The 14,340-nt window shown below is 38.5% G+C and overlaps 1 protein-coding gene and 1 pseudogene across 4 annotated transcripts; one reads left to right on the forward strand and one right to left on the reverse strand.

Annotated features, from left to right (window-relative positions):
- The first annotated feature begins 1,355 nt into the window (after positions 1-1,355).
- Positions 1,356-2,217, forward strand: LOC141376827 (E3 ubiquitin/ISG15 ligase TRIM25-like; annotated as a pseudogene).
- Positions 2,096-10,435, reverse strand: LOC141376731 (uncharacterized). Of its 4 annotated transcripts, XM_073917946.1 has the most exons (11): positions 10,242-10,266; positions 8,555-8,579; positions 8,196-8,469; positions 6,329-6,506; positions 6,130-6,222; positions 5,795-5,940; positions 5,475-5,597; positions 5,101-5,297; positions 4,794-5,024; positions 3,552-3,972; positions 3,198-3,454 (listed from the first exon to the last, which is right to left on the reverse strand). In XM_073917946.1, exons 2-10 carry the CDS (start codon positions 8,568-8,570, stop codon positions 3,557-3,559), a joined length of 1,674 nt encoding a protein of 557 aa, XP_073774047.1. In that variant the 5' UTR covers positions 8,571-8,579; positions 10,242-10,266; the 3' UTR covers positions 3,198-3,454; positions 3,552-3,556. The 4 variants fall into 4 exon arrangements, with proteins under 4 accessions (XP_073774046.1, XP_073774047.1, XP_073774045.1 ...); XM_073917945.1 differs by lacking the exon at positions 3,198-3,454 and adding an exon at positions 2,096-2,183 and having other exon boundaries at positions 8,555-10,435; XM_073917944.1 differs by having other exon boundaries at positions 8,555-10,435.
- Positions 10,436-14,340: the final 3,905 nt, after the last annotated feature.

Here is a 14,340-nt window from a genome sequence, read left to right on the forward strand (position 1 = left end):
TTACTCATTTGGTGGCCCTACATTTTGCCTAAGCACGGTAAAACGAGCATTTAGCAGCAGCCTGTTACCTTAATCTGCAGAAGATAAAAGGTTCGACGGCGAGTACGGATGTTGTCAGATGACGTCATGCGCTCATTTGCATATCAGTGACGTCACGCCGTCGTACCTGACATTCGTAAGCCCATCATGTCATTTCGAAGTATTATTTAAATACTAAGTAATCTCTACCTCCAGCAATGTTAAAGCTTTACAATCATTAACACTATATATATATATATATATATATATATATATATATATATATATATATATATATATATATTCTAGAAATCTACATATATATTTTAATATATAAATAAATATAAATATATCTAAATATTATCAGACATACTGTGAACATTCATCTGCTCTGTTAAACATCAGAGATAATAACACAGACAAAACCGCAGTCTAGCGCCCCCTGTTTTGTTCGAGACGGCTAAAGCAATTACACTTTTTAGCAGTTTCGAACACAGACCATTTTACCTTATGTACACTAGATGGCGCAATTTAATTAACATTTCCAGTGGTGGTCATTATCATTAGGAATATAACAGTACAGGCACACACACACACACACACACACACACACACAGACACACTTGAAGTCAGAATTATTAGCCCTCTGTTTATTTTTTTCCACAATTTATTAAAATATTGACAGACATACTGTGAAAATGTTCTTGCTCTGTAAAACATCATTTGTAAAATAGTAAAAAAATAAATAGATAAATAAAAAATAATTCTATATATATATTTTAATATATATACACACACACACACACACACACATAAATAAATTAAAATATATGTATTAAAATAATTTAAAATAAAATATATTTATTCTATATATATATATATATATATATATATATATATATATATATAAATATATATATATGTATCCTATTCCCACTTAAAGACAAAAACAATCCTTTTACTGAATTTGAAGGTATTCCAATCAGAGAATAAGTAACTTACTTTGATGTTAACATTTGTAAAGATCAGTCAAATAGGATACATTCTAATTTACAACCTCCTTTGATGAAAATGAAAATAAATTTGACACGTGGCTCATGAGAGATTTATCACTTAAAGGAAGGACTCGTTTGTCAAAAATCTATCACAATCGGTGTATCTTGCCAAAGTATTGGATGTACCAAAATCGGTTATTAAAAAAATCAATTTGATTCAGCAATGTTTCTTTTTGTTATTTTGTCACAAATGTTGTGCTAAAATGTGTAATATTGTAAGATGGTTATGCACTGGACTGGAAATGTTTGGGAAAAAAAAAAAAAAAGAGTGTGAGCTTTAAAATGGCAGAATTCAGTGTTTCTGTGGCACAGGATCAGTTCAGCTATGCGGTTAGTCTGGATCTACTAAATCACCCAGTCTCCTTTCCGTGTGGACACAGTTACTGTATGAGCTGCATCACAGACTGCTGGAATCAGAAGAGAGTCTACAGCTGCCCTCAGTTCAGACAGACCTTCAGGCCCAGACCCGCTTTAGCTAAAAACACCATGCTGGCCGAAGTGCTGGAGAAAGTGCAGAAGAGCAAACTACAAGCAGCCGGTCCTGCTCGGAATCCTGCTGCATCTGGAGATGTGGAGTGTGACGTCTGTACTGGAGCCAGAAACAGAGCCGTCGAGTCCTGTCTGGTGTGTCTGAACTGTTACTGTCACATCATGAAATTCACCCAGGAAATCAACACAAAGTGACAGAAGCCACTCATAAACTGCAGGAGGTGATCTGTCCTCAACATGAGAAACTCCTGAAGATCTTCTGCAGCACTGATCCCTGCTGTATATGTTATCCGTGTTTGCTGAATCAACGCAAAAACAATGACACCGTTTCAGCTGCTGCAGAGAGGACTGAACTACAGGGTCAGCTGTGGGAAACCCCTAGAGCAGTTTCCAGCAGAGACTCCAGGTGAGACAGAAGGAGCGGAGAGAGGCTGTGGAGTCTCACAAGCGCTCTGCACAGGCCGCAGTGGACCCCACCGAGAGGATCCTCACTCAGCTCATCTGCTGGATCGAGAGAAGCCGCTCGGAGCTCAGGCAGATGATCAGAGATGAAGAAAAGACTGCATTGAGTGGAGCTGAATAACAACTGGAGCGACTGGAGCAGGAGATCAATGATCAGAGCTGCAGCAAAGCAGGGCTTAAAATGATTAAATAAATAAATAAATAAATAAAAATAAATAAATAAATGAATGAATGAATGAATGAATGAATAAATAAATAAAATCCAATTGGTTCCTCCCAAACAGAATTGATATAGTTATGTTCAATATTCCGAAAACGGTTTTCTAGAAGAAAAAAAAAAAAAAACAACAACAACAACAACAACGCAGGTCTCTTTCGAGGCCCTGTAATTGGAATGAGCTCCTAAACCCACGAACGAGGACCCATTGGAAGGCAAGTCTTGCCTCGTGTACAAACTCCAAAGAGTCAATAGCAGTGTTTGGTAAGCACTGTAAGATCCCCTCGGGGCACGGAGCATTTACTTTGAAAAAATTAAGAGTGTTTAAGGCAGGGCCGGCACAGTGCCCCATGCAATACCCCAGCTACACTAAAAAAAAAAAAGTTATGTCTGCGCAACTGTTGCAAACTATTTATTTGGGTTTAATTTAAACAAAAAATTAAATTTACTAATGTTTAACTTAATTTGTTTGTTTAAATTGAGGCCAAATAAATTATTTATTAGTATTATTTTTTTTTTTTACATTTTCATAGTGTTTTAACAAAAAAATTAGAAACATTATACTGAATTAAGTTAACTTGTTTCATGCATCCTTTAAAGACAAAATTCCTATTTTGCATCAATAAAAGTAAATACATTTTTGCCCGCAGGACGCTAACGGTAACAAAAATGATTGAAACATCTTGGTAGACTAGGGGTTTTAAAAATGTGGCAAAGCAATTGTGAAAAACTAACTAGGACGAAACTTGCTTTTACCACCTTACACTTGGCCAACCCTTTGTGTCACCTTGTTTGGCTGTGCTGAAAGCTGACGTTCAACAGTTGTGCACCAACAGGCAAAAATCAGGCCCAAGTTTTACTGCAAAACTACTTAAAAATTGTAAAAACCCTCCCCATTTTCTCCGGGCTTGGGACCGGCACTAAAACAACAAAGTGTCACTGCTAGTGGCTGGGTTAAAAAAAAGTTGTTTTTTTGTTATTTTTGTTATTTTTTATTTTTTTTGTTGTTGTTTTTTTTTTTTTTTTTTTTTAAACAGCAATATAAAACACTAACTAACTAACTAAATAAATGAATAAATAAATAAATAAATAAATAATTAAGTAATAAATAAATAAATAAATAAATAGAAAAAAAGGGGAAAAAAATCAGTGGAAGGACACAAAAAAAAAAAAAAAAAAAAAAAAGGTGGCTGGCTGGACCCTAGGCGACTTGCTGAAGATTTAAAGAGAGAAAAAAAAAAAAACAGATTAGTAAGGGAAAAAAAAAAAAAAAGGAAAAAATTCGTATTTTAAAAGTGTCGGATGCTCACCGCGCCTAGTCGTCCAGCCAATCCAAGTCTTTGCCCTCTCCTCGGAAGGACCCCCGTCTAACGCCGTAGTCCAGCAGCAGCTCCTCCCCCATGGAGATGTCCCGAAGGGCGCGGAATAGAACACACTCCCGTGGCCCTTGTGGTAGCGTTAAACGCTTCACAAAGGGCCGCACGTTGTTGCGGTGCCGGGAGTGGTTCATGAGCCTTCCGAATGTTTCCATGCCCGGGTGACAGGGGCAGGGCCAGGACTGGGAATCCAGGCAAAGGCTCCTGTCACCATGCCCTTTAAAGAAATACATATAGGAGGAGCTGTCTCTGGGGAGGGCCTCCTGTCTCCTTAAGCCCTCCTCGTACGACAGCTCCTCCCCATGATAATCGCAAACGATTTCTCCTTTTTTAAAGGGCATGGTGGCGACGACACCTGCACAGAACAAAAAAAAAAAAAAAACATGTCTTTGGTTAAGCAAATGACTAAACACAGGGTTTCTGCAGATATCATAATGTCAAATTGAAGACTTTTCAGGACCTTTTTAACACCATCGAGTGATAAATGCAAGACCTATATGTCTATATCAAAAACAGGCACACACAAAATTTGCGGTGAAAAAAAATGTATTCAAATGGAACCGTACTAAAGACGGATTATAGAGGGTCCATTATTCTACAATTCGCCACACTTTACTGTAGTAAAACTACACTGCCTTTCTTTTTATCAGTTCACCATTCTTAATACGAAAGTAGGCTGAAGCTTCTCTGGAGAGCAAAAACACGAAAGGAAGAGGAAACACAAGACACGAAATTTTTGAGTCTGCATCGTCCCGCGGAGCGAGAGCAGATCTTGTGGCGCCCACAGCAAACCTCCGCAAACACTGCGCGCACTGAGTCAGTAACAGAACGCTGATTGGCTGAGGCATGGTGACGTCATTTGTAGTTGTAATACCGCAAATTGCAATCGGACTAGCGAAACAAAGAACGAAAACAACACGGAAGCCTAACAACTACTAAATAAAAAAACTAATAAAATTGAAAAAAAAAAGAAGAAAACTATTTTAAATGAGCATTAGATGTAGCGTTACATGGAAAAACCGGTGACCGGTGCAAAAACATTCAAGACCTAGAGCAGCAAATTTTGCACTTTTCAAGACCAATTTTTAAATTTTAGACTTTTTAAGACCCCGGCGGAAACCCTGTAAACCAATCCCTCTCACCCCGTTCCCGTGAATAACGAGAGAAAGGTCTCACCTCTGCCTTTGTCCCCGAGGGTCTGGATTTCCAGTCCTTTCCAAGACTGCTGGACCACCAACGTGACCAGCTGCTGGTCACTGAGGACGGTGGACAGCGCCTTTGAGAGCTCCCACTCTGCCAGGACGCTGTCCACCGTCGGCACGTTGGTGGTCCATGCAGTCTCGGCCCTAATGGCACTCTGCACCCGGGCCAGGGAAGGCTTCCGGCCCTTCCGGTCGCTGCACTGCTCTGGGGGAGAAGGGGGATGTGTGAGTGTCACTACACGAAGACTGTGGTGCGACGCGGCGTAAAGGTGAGCACTTACCAACGAGATGGCGCGTCCGGATTTTGAGCTGCTCCCTCCTCCAGTGATGGTAGTAACCGCGGTCGGTGAACCCGACCGCGGCTGCCTCCGCCCTACTAGGGGGCTTCCCATTCAAGTTTACTGGAAACTTATCCTGAAAAGCCCCCCAATAACGAGGCGGAGGCAATGGAGGGGGTTGCAGCCCAGAGGTGGACGGCCTGGAAGAGAGATGTATAATATATATTATTTATATGTGTGTGTGTGTGTGTGTGTATGTTAATTTTTAAGTAAACTTTAGAACCGTTTTACCAATACATTTGTAACATTTGTCATGCCAATAACGCAATTATTGAACTATTGCTTTCTCTTTTCTCCAACCCCCCCTTGTACTGTACCTCTCCTCGCCAGGTGGAGCAGGCGGCTGAGGCAGTGCAGCTGGAGGAGAAGCTGAAGCTGGAGCCGGAGGAGAAGGCAAAGCAGCGGTGGTAGCGGGCGGTGCGGGCTGCCTCTTAACGTATCTGTTGAAATGTATAGAGCAAGATGTCAGTGATGGCTGGGGCCAGACAGAATATGCGGTCATTTTCTTTCTCGTATGTATGTATGTATGTATGTATGTATGTATGTATGTATATGTAATTCCTGAAAAGTGCATGGGTGGAAATGTACACACAAAATAACAGGCTAAAAAACATTAATAGCTGACAAGAACACTTGCTTTGCCTTCAGGCGCAGGATGTCCTGGCTGGGGTTAGTGAGGGGGAGTCCTGACGCTCCCAGGAAAAAGCATCCTTTATCCTCTGCCCCCGGAGCCTGAGCCTTAAGGTAGAGTGGCCGGATGTGCCTGTAATAGCAATCCAGCCACTGCGACAAAAGAGAGAGAGGTGCATAGGTTACACACGAGACATGTTACACTTTATAACATACGCACATTACATCAGTGTAATCATCGATTAAAGGTTCTACGTTGGCATTTGTCACCAGACGGATTTAGTCATTCGTTATGTTTTTTATTTTTTTTATGGTCATTATCTTTGGTTAGGATCAACTTGCCTCTTCCTCTTTTCGGCTCAGGCTCACGGTTTTCCTGGGAAGCGTCAGGATTACGGCCTCTCCCTCTGGCCGCCTCCCCAGCCACTCCCGCACCTGTGCGTGTGGAGGCCAAGAACAGATGTGATGCCTGTTACAGGGCTCAACAAGCAGACAAGTCAGTGTTTTGAACGCGACTCAACGGTGTTGGCGCTGGCCTTACCTTAAGCTCCATGACGCTTCCAGGACCCAGACGGTGTAGCCACATTAAAGTGGCAACGCAAAAGCTGCGAAAATCCGTCTGGGTCCTGGGAGGCAGCTCGCACCGCTGGCTGAGGCGACGGGAGACCTCAGCCATGTCCGCCTCCATAGTAGCCGGATATGGGCTATGGCTGCCGCTGCTAAAAAGAAGAAGAAGAAAAAACTTCAGTCATGGTTAAAAATGGATCAAAATGCCCACTGTTGATGATATTAGACTGTAGTTTTACTAGCTATTATAAAGAGATAGAGAGAGAGAGAGAGAGTCAGTGCACCAACACCTTCACCATCCACGCCCTGTGCCAGTGCACCCACACCTTCACCATCCACGCCCTGTGCCAGTGCACCCACACCTGCACCATCCACGCCCCCTGCCAGCAGAACATCAGCACCCACACCCGTCGACACCCTCAGTACCCACACCCTCATCAACAACAGCAGCAGCAGCAGCAGCATGATCTTGTATTACCACCACCACCAGCAGAGGAAACAGCTCGTACTCAGAGAAGCCCCCAGTGATGGGCGACAACACCAGACAAGAACAGGGAAAACTGAGCTATGCTGCAGCATTAAAACAGTCAGTGGACACTCACTTTATCTGCCCACGCTTGATGGAATAGTTGTGAGTAAAATAGTCAAAATTGCTTGTACTCTAGATAATCTTGTTAATATAAATGACTGTATGTGATATTTAGGTATTGTATATGGATTGGTTATATTCTAGAGGAATCTTAAAAATGTTTTGTTGACCAAATCAAACCGCTGACAATCTCACTGTGGAATATCCCGGGTGTTAACTCGTCCAGTCTTGGGTGTAAAGTTAACACCTTGGATTTAAAGAAAAGCATTTTAGACATAGACATCGTAATACTCCAGCAGACAATGTAGCTGTAGAAAACATAAATGACATATTTGATTATTTGGCAAAGGTGTCCAATATTAAAACTACTAAGAAAACCTTTGAACAAAAACAAGAGAATTAAAAAATGGTACGACTTGTATGATTGTAAAACTAAATATCAAGACAGCTAGCAAGTCAAAAACACAGGCAACCAGGGAATACAGATTTACGTCCTGGGTACAACGAGGAGCTTAAAAAATATACAAAAACCCAATCCGAAAAAAACAAAAAAACAAAGTAGACTACACCCAAAAACAGCTCAAAAGAGTTGAACAATCTGTTGACTCCAACAATTTCTGGGACAACTGGAACCTCCTTAATAAACAGAATATTTGATGTGCTTTTTCAATACTGTACTGAATGTCATGCCAATAAAATATCTTGATCTTGAGAGAGAGAGAGAGAGAGAGAGAGCATGAATTGACATCCAGAGTAGCTGCAAAATATGTATACACCCTACACACCATAAGAAATGGTTAATGTAAGTTCATGTATCTTATTTAACAAATTTAAACTTTTTATTATTATTATTATTCTTATTGTTGTTATATTTATCCAATGTATTGTCTGTTTTGTCATTATATCTTATCTGTATTATTATTTTTTTCAATGGTTTTAACATATTTCATATTTGAAGTGCTTTGGCAATACTGTACTGGCTATTTTTAATCATAAACGGATCGGTCGCTCGGAAACACCGTGGTCTTGAATTTGCAAACAGTCGGCAAGTGCCGCAGAACAGCCGAAGCCTTCAAACGCATGTTTTACTAGCATTTACATTACAGTGTTTACATTTAAGGACTTGACGAGGTGACGTTGACTGAACCAAAAAATAAAAAAATAAAGACTTTGAAAAAATATTGCCGTTCATGTGGTGTTTGTGATGCGTGTTATGGTTCACAGTTCACCCTCTGCAAGCATGCCTACATACCTGAGTTCGATGGGCTGCTCGGCGATGAGGAAGCCCTTGGCCCTGAAGTACTCGGCCAAGGAGCCGCAGGTGGGGTCCTCCTGGACAAGGCCCCGCACCTCCGCCAGGTTTACCACCCTCCCCTCCGTGACAAACCTGGCGCGCGACTCCAAGGCACGAGCCACCTCCTCCAGGACCAGGGCTTCCTCAGCGCCGGTCATGCAGACCTGCCTCAAGTGCCCTGAGAGGTCCTCCTGAACCGTCAGGCACTTGAGGCAGTGTACAGCGAGGGGATCTGGAGGAACAAAGAGGATCATGGGTTATTTGTCCGCACTGCATATTGTGATATAACTTTTAGGTCACGTCATGCATGCACTTACCGTCAGTTCTGTCCATCGTGGTTTTCTTGTGAGAGAAAAACAAGAGCAGGGGCAGCATCGTCATGTTAACAAAAAATTCTCATCAATGACAGGCTCGTTCAAACAAATGTATTCATTTTTTAAGAGATAGAGTCAAACTTTCTCGTTGCACCTTGCGTGCTTGTGTTTGCGTGTGCGCGCGCCCTATTAAAAACAGGTACACACTATACAGACGTGGAACTTTGCGAACGAATGCTTTTCTGAAATGACAGCATTAGGCAGAAGGTCCCAATGAGCCTCTAGAAAAGGCAGCTCTAACGTTACCTCAATTGCTTATACAAGCATTAGTGCGGTGTATGGCTCCGTGACATTGAGGTACGGTTGGTTTTGTAGTCACACATTTAATTAATTTGTTTATTTATTTTTTTCATTTAGCAGTCTCTATATCGTCTATTACCGTGTTACTTTGAATATTCGATGGGCAAATGAGCATGCAAATTTGACTCGAAAACAACATTAACACCGTTGTTGACTGCGAACATTGTTGTACTTTTGATAATCACTGGCTGCTTATATGACTTCCCCGTTTAAAAAGCTATACTTTTCTGACATTTTCCCATTAAGGAGAATGTCCGACCATCCGAACGTCAAACCAACTTTACCTCTATCCCAGTGACAACGTGCCACTGAACTGAATAGATGGGGGACTACGAGGAGGTTGCAAATACAGAGGTGACGTTGGTTTTAAGTGGGGATATTCAGGCTCTCTCCCTAAAGACGCAAGGGCATAAATTATTATTTGCAAAAAGGGAGATCCTATTAGCAGCAAAATGACTGTCACAGTACATTGAGGTAAAGTTGGTTTCATATTCACACGTTCGTTCAGTGACAGCTCCATACATAGTTTACCGTGGTACTTTGAACACGGGGTCTGAAACCACATGCAAGTATGACTTTAAAACAACATTAGCACTATTTAATGGACTGTCAACGAGGCTGCACTTTGCCTGCTGATGGGATTTTACTCTTTGGAAATTCCAATCAATACTTTTCTGAGGTTATATTATAAAGGAGAAAGACAGAATGTGGGAATACAAAACCAACTGTAATTACCCCAATTCAAAGTAAATCGTTCTCCACAGTGCTGATGTTGTTTACAAGTGAAAATTGCATGCTAATTAAGGTCGAATATTCAAAGTAACACGGTAAACGGTAGAGATCCTGCCAGGTTAAATGCACGAACGTGCGATCATACTAACCAACCCTACGCATCATGTTGCAAATCAGATTTCTTAGAAAACCGGAGGAAATCCGATCGAGGTAAAGGTGCTTTCATATTTACGCCTCCGTCCGTGACAACTTTTTGTATGGGTCTGAAATGGAGTAAATTCATTGACTGTAACGTTACTGTAACGTAAATATGATTTCTCCACTTAGACTTTATGAAAGAATCCAGCCTGAAATCATATTTAAAACGGTCAAGGTCCGAACGTGCGAATATAAAAACCAACTTGACCTCAGTGGAAAGGTGCCCGTTTTTTTCCCTAATTAACTAAATCGGCGACAGACAGAGAAACAAACGACCAAACTGCGTTTTCGTCGACATGTTACAAAGTTTGTGAGCTACGCGGGCGATCTGTTTTACCAAAAAAGTTTGGAAATAATCTCATTTTATCAATTTAAAGGTCAAAAGAAGTGTTTTTCTTACCGAAATATTCTCGCTTCAGTTCGACACGGTGGGCGGAGTCAATGGATTTGATTGACAGCCTCAACGAGATTTACTAACAAGCTTTTTTTTTTTTTTTCGATGTTTTTGCCTAATCTATATTTGTAAAACAGGCCGCCGTAAAAGGTAAACGACAGCATTTATTAATTCATTAAAAAAAAAGTAAAATAAAAAAAGCACACACACACACACACACACATTAAAATAAAAGTCATGCACGTCGCTGGTTAAAGGTCAGGTCAAATTTAGGTCAAGTACGAAACCAGCGTTATTTGTATAAATCTATCTCTATCTATCAAGAATAATCTATCACTTTTCTTGTCATTTAATCTTTTAGACTGGTTAATAACAAGAAAAGTGATAAGATTCTTCTACGATAATGGTTTTGTAATCATCACGGATAAAACAAGATCTTTACCTGTAGCTGTATTTGTGTTATGTGAGTATCTCTGTTTAATTTTATCACATTTTGTTGTACTTTTTTTTCCCTCTGTTGTTTCTTTTTTTCTCCATTTATATTTATTAATTTATTTGTAATTTTATTACCATTATTATTCATACTTTGTACTTATTTCTACGTTCTACTTTTTTCTACTTGCCCTCTGATCTTCTGTTTATTTTTGTTAGATAAGTTCCAAATTTTTATTTATTTTTTCTTTGTTTCTGAATAATCTGAGGTATATGCACAAACATATTATTGTAAAGCATCCTGTACAATATATTAATTGAAATGAGAGACATGTGAGGGATGTACTCAACTATATCTACTCACAGTTGTTATTTTTGCTTTCAATGTTACTCGCTAGTACCAAACCATTACAGTGAGTATTAAAAATCCCAGTAAAAGGTCTAACATTGTTTGTAAATAAAATTGAGAGACCAATTCTACATTTTTTATGTGCATTATATATATATATATATATATATATATATATATATATATATATATATATATATATATATATATATATATATATATATGTAAATACACACACACACATGTATATATATATATATGTATATATATCTTTTTTATAATATTTTTTTAATATTTTTTTTTCAAAGCTACTTTTATTCTTCTCCAAGAATTTCTCCAGAAGAAAAAAATATCAGACACACTGTGACAGTATCAGACAGATATTAATTTGCTCTTTTAAACATCATATCTGATTAAAACACAGAGGTAAATGCAAATTAGCGCCCTCTATGCTGTTCGAAGCTGCTATGGTACTGCACTTTTTAGCCATTTCGAACACATGCCATATCCCCTTTTGTACACTAGAGGGGGCAATTTAATCAACATTTCCAGTTGGGGTTATTATCAGGGATATGTAACTGCACAGATATGATTCAATAAAGGACACTTACTGCATGGATGGATGGATGAACAGACTATATATATTTACATAATTATAATTTATATAATTAATATTAATAATTTATAATTGAATGTATATAATTTATATATATATATATATATATATATATATATATATATATATATATATATATATATATATACATATATACATATATACATATATATATATATATATATATATATATATATATATATATATATATATATATATATATATATATATATATATATAAATACACACACACACATGTATATATATATGTATATATATCTTTTTTATAATATTTTTTTAATATTTTTTTTTCAAAGCTACTTTTATTCTTGCCAAAATAAAACAAACAAGACTTTCTCCAGAAGAAAAAAATATCAGACACACTGTGACAGTATCAGACAGATATTAATTTGCTCTTTTAAACATCATATCTGATTAAAACACAGAGGTAAATGCAAATTAGCGCCCTCTATGCTGTTCGAAGCTGCTATGGTACTGCACTTTTTAGCCATTTCGAACACATGCCATATCCCCTTTTGTACACTAGAGGGGGCAATTTAATCAACATTTCCAGTTGGGGTTATTATCAGGGATATGTAACTGCACAGATATGATTCAATAAAGGACACTTACTGCATGGATGGATGGATGAACAGACTATATATATTTACATAATTATAATTTATATAATTTATATTTATAATTTATAATTAAATATATATAATTTCAGATAAAATCAAGCCAATTTGAATGGGGATTTCAAACGATAGCAACATCCTACAGCTTCATGCCATACCTTGATGGAAAGCTCAGAGAAAGAGCTAAACGACGGTGTATATAACTTAATTTTTGCATGAGCACAACCAAAGGTATGAATTTTTTTTAATACAGTTTACTAACCGGGCCTCTGCCAATGACTGAAAACTGGCTCGATTTGAACAGGGATTGTAAGAGACAGGAACAACACAGAGCTTGATCCAATACATCCCAGGAAAGCTTGGAAAATTTGTGATACAATGGGGTTCATTTGGTCACTGTAGCATTAAGACTCTTAAAGTTATGAGCAAAACACTACTCGCATAAAAAAGCCCTTTCCATGAATGAACTTGAAAAGCAGGTCAAAGGTCAGGAACAAGACACAGCTCAAAGCTTTACATTTCTGGAAAGAAGAGGAAATTTGCAGTTCGTTGATGTGAGTAGATTGACTGGGGCAGCAAAAATGGCAAAGCTATTAATTTTTTAATTCCGGCCAAATAATGGGATCCATGCAAATGGCAAAATCAAGCCAATTTGAATGGGGATTTCAAACGATAGCAACATCCTACAGCTTCATGCCATACCTTGATGGAAAGCTCACAGAAAGAGCTAAACGAGGGTGTATATAACTTAATTTTTGCATGAGCACAACCAAAGGTATGAATTTTTTTAATACAGTTTACTAACCGGGCCTCTGCCAATGACTGAAAACTGGCTCGATTTGAACAGGGATTGTAAGAGACAGGAACAACACAGAGCTTGATCCAATACATCCCAGGAAAGCTTGGAAAATTTGTGATACAATGGGGTTAATTTGGTCACTGTAGCATTAAGACTCTTAAAGTTATGAGCAAAACACTACTCGCATAAAAAAGCCCTTTCCATGAATGAACTTGAAAAGCAGGTCAAAGGTCAGGAACAAGACACAGCTCAAAGCTTTACATTTCTGGAAAGAAGAGGAAATTTGCAGTTCGTTGATGTGAGTAGATTGACTGGGGCAGCAAAAATGGCAAAGCTATTAATTTTTTAATTCCGGCCAAATAATGGGATCCATGCAAATGGCAAAATCAAGCCAATTTGAATGGGGATTTCAAACGATAGCAACATCCTACAGCTTCATGCCATACCTTGATGGAAAGCTCACAGAAAGAGCTAAACGACGGTGTATATAACTTAATTTTTGCATGAGCACAACCAAAGGTATGAATTTTTTTAATACAGTTTACTAACCGGGCCTCTGCCAATGACTGAAAATTGGCTCGATTTGAACAGGGATTGTAAGAGACAGGAACAACACAGAGCTTGATCCAATACATCCCAGGAAAGCTTGGAAAATTTGTGATACAATGGGGTTAATTTGGTCACTGTAGCATTAAGACTCTTAAAGTTATGAGCAAAACACTACTCGCATAAAAAAGCCCTTTCCATGAATGAACTTGAAAAGCAGGTCAAAGGTCAGGAACAAGACACAGCTCAAAGCTTTACATTTCTGGAAAGAAGAGGAAATTTGCAGTTCGTTGATGTGAGTAGATTGACTGGGGCACCAAAAATGGCAAAGCTATGAGTTTTTTTAATTAATTTGGGCCCAAAAATTGGCTCCATGACAGATAGACAGACAGACAGACAGACAGATAGATAGATAGATAGATAGATAGATAGATAGATAGATAGATAGATAGATAGATAGATAGATAGATAGATAGATAGATATACAGACAGACAGACATACAGACAGACAGACAGACAGATAGATAGATAGATAGATAGATAGATAGATAGATAGATAGATAGATAGATAGATAGATAGATAGATAGATAGATAGATAGATAGATAGATAGATAGATAGATAGATATACAGACACACAGACAGACAGACAGATAGATAGATAGATAGATAGATAGATAGATAGATAGATAGATAGATAGATAGATAGATAGATAGATAGATAGA

Source organism: Danio rerio, chromosome 12 (genome assembly GCF_049306965.1).
Source record: "Danio rerio strain Tuebingen ecotype United States chromosome 12, GRCz12tu, whole genome shotgun sequence".
Lineage (NCBI taxonomy): Eukaryota > Metazoa > Chordata > Actinopteri > Cypriniformes > Danionidae > Danio > Danio rerio.

Bases quoted from the DNA above. Each gene is read 5' to 3' on its own strand.
- LOC141376731 (XM_073917945.1), bottom strand. From the start codon at position 8,618: ATGACGATGCTGCCCCTGCTCTTGTTTTTCTCTCACAAGAAAACCACG. The intron at 5,598-5,794 runs GCAAGTGTTCTT...ACATTTCAACAG, and splicing joins ATCCTGCGCCTGAAGGCAAA to ATACGTTAAGAGGCAGCCCG. The intron at 3,973-4,793 runs GTGAGACCTTTC...TGTTCTGTGCAG, and splicing joins CCTCGGGGACAAAGGCAGAG to GTGTCGTCGCCACCATGCCC.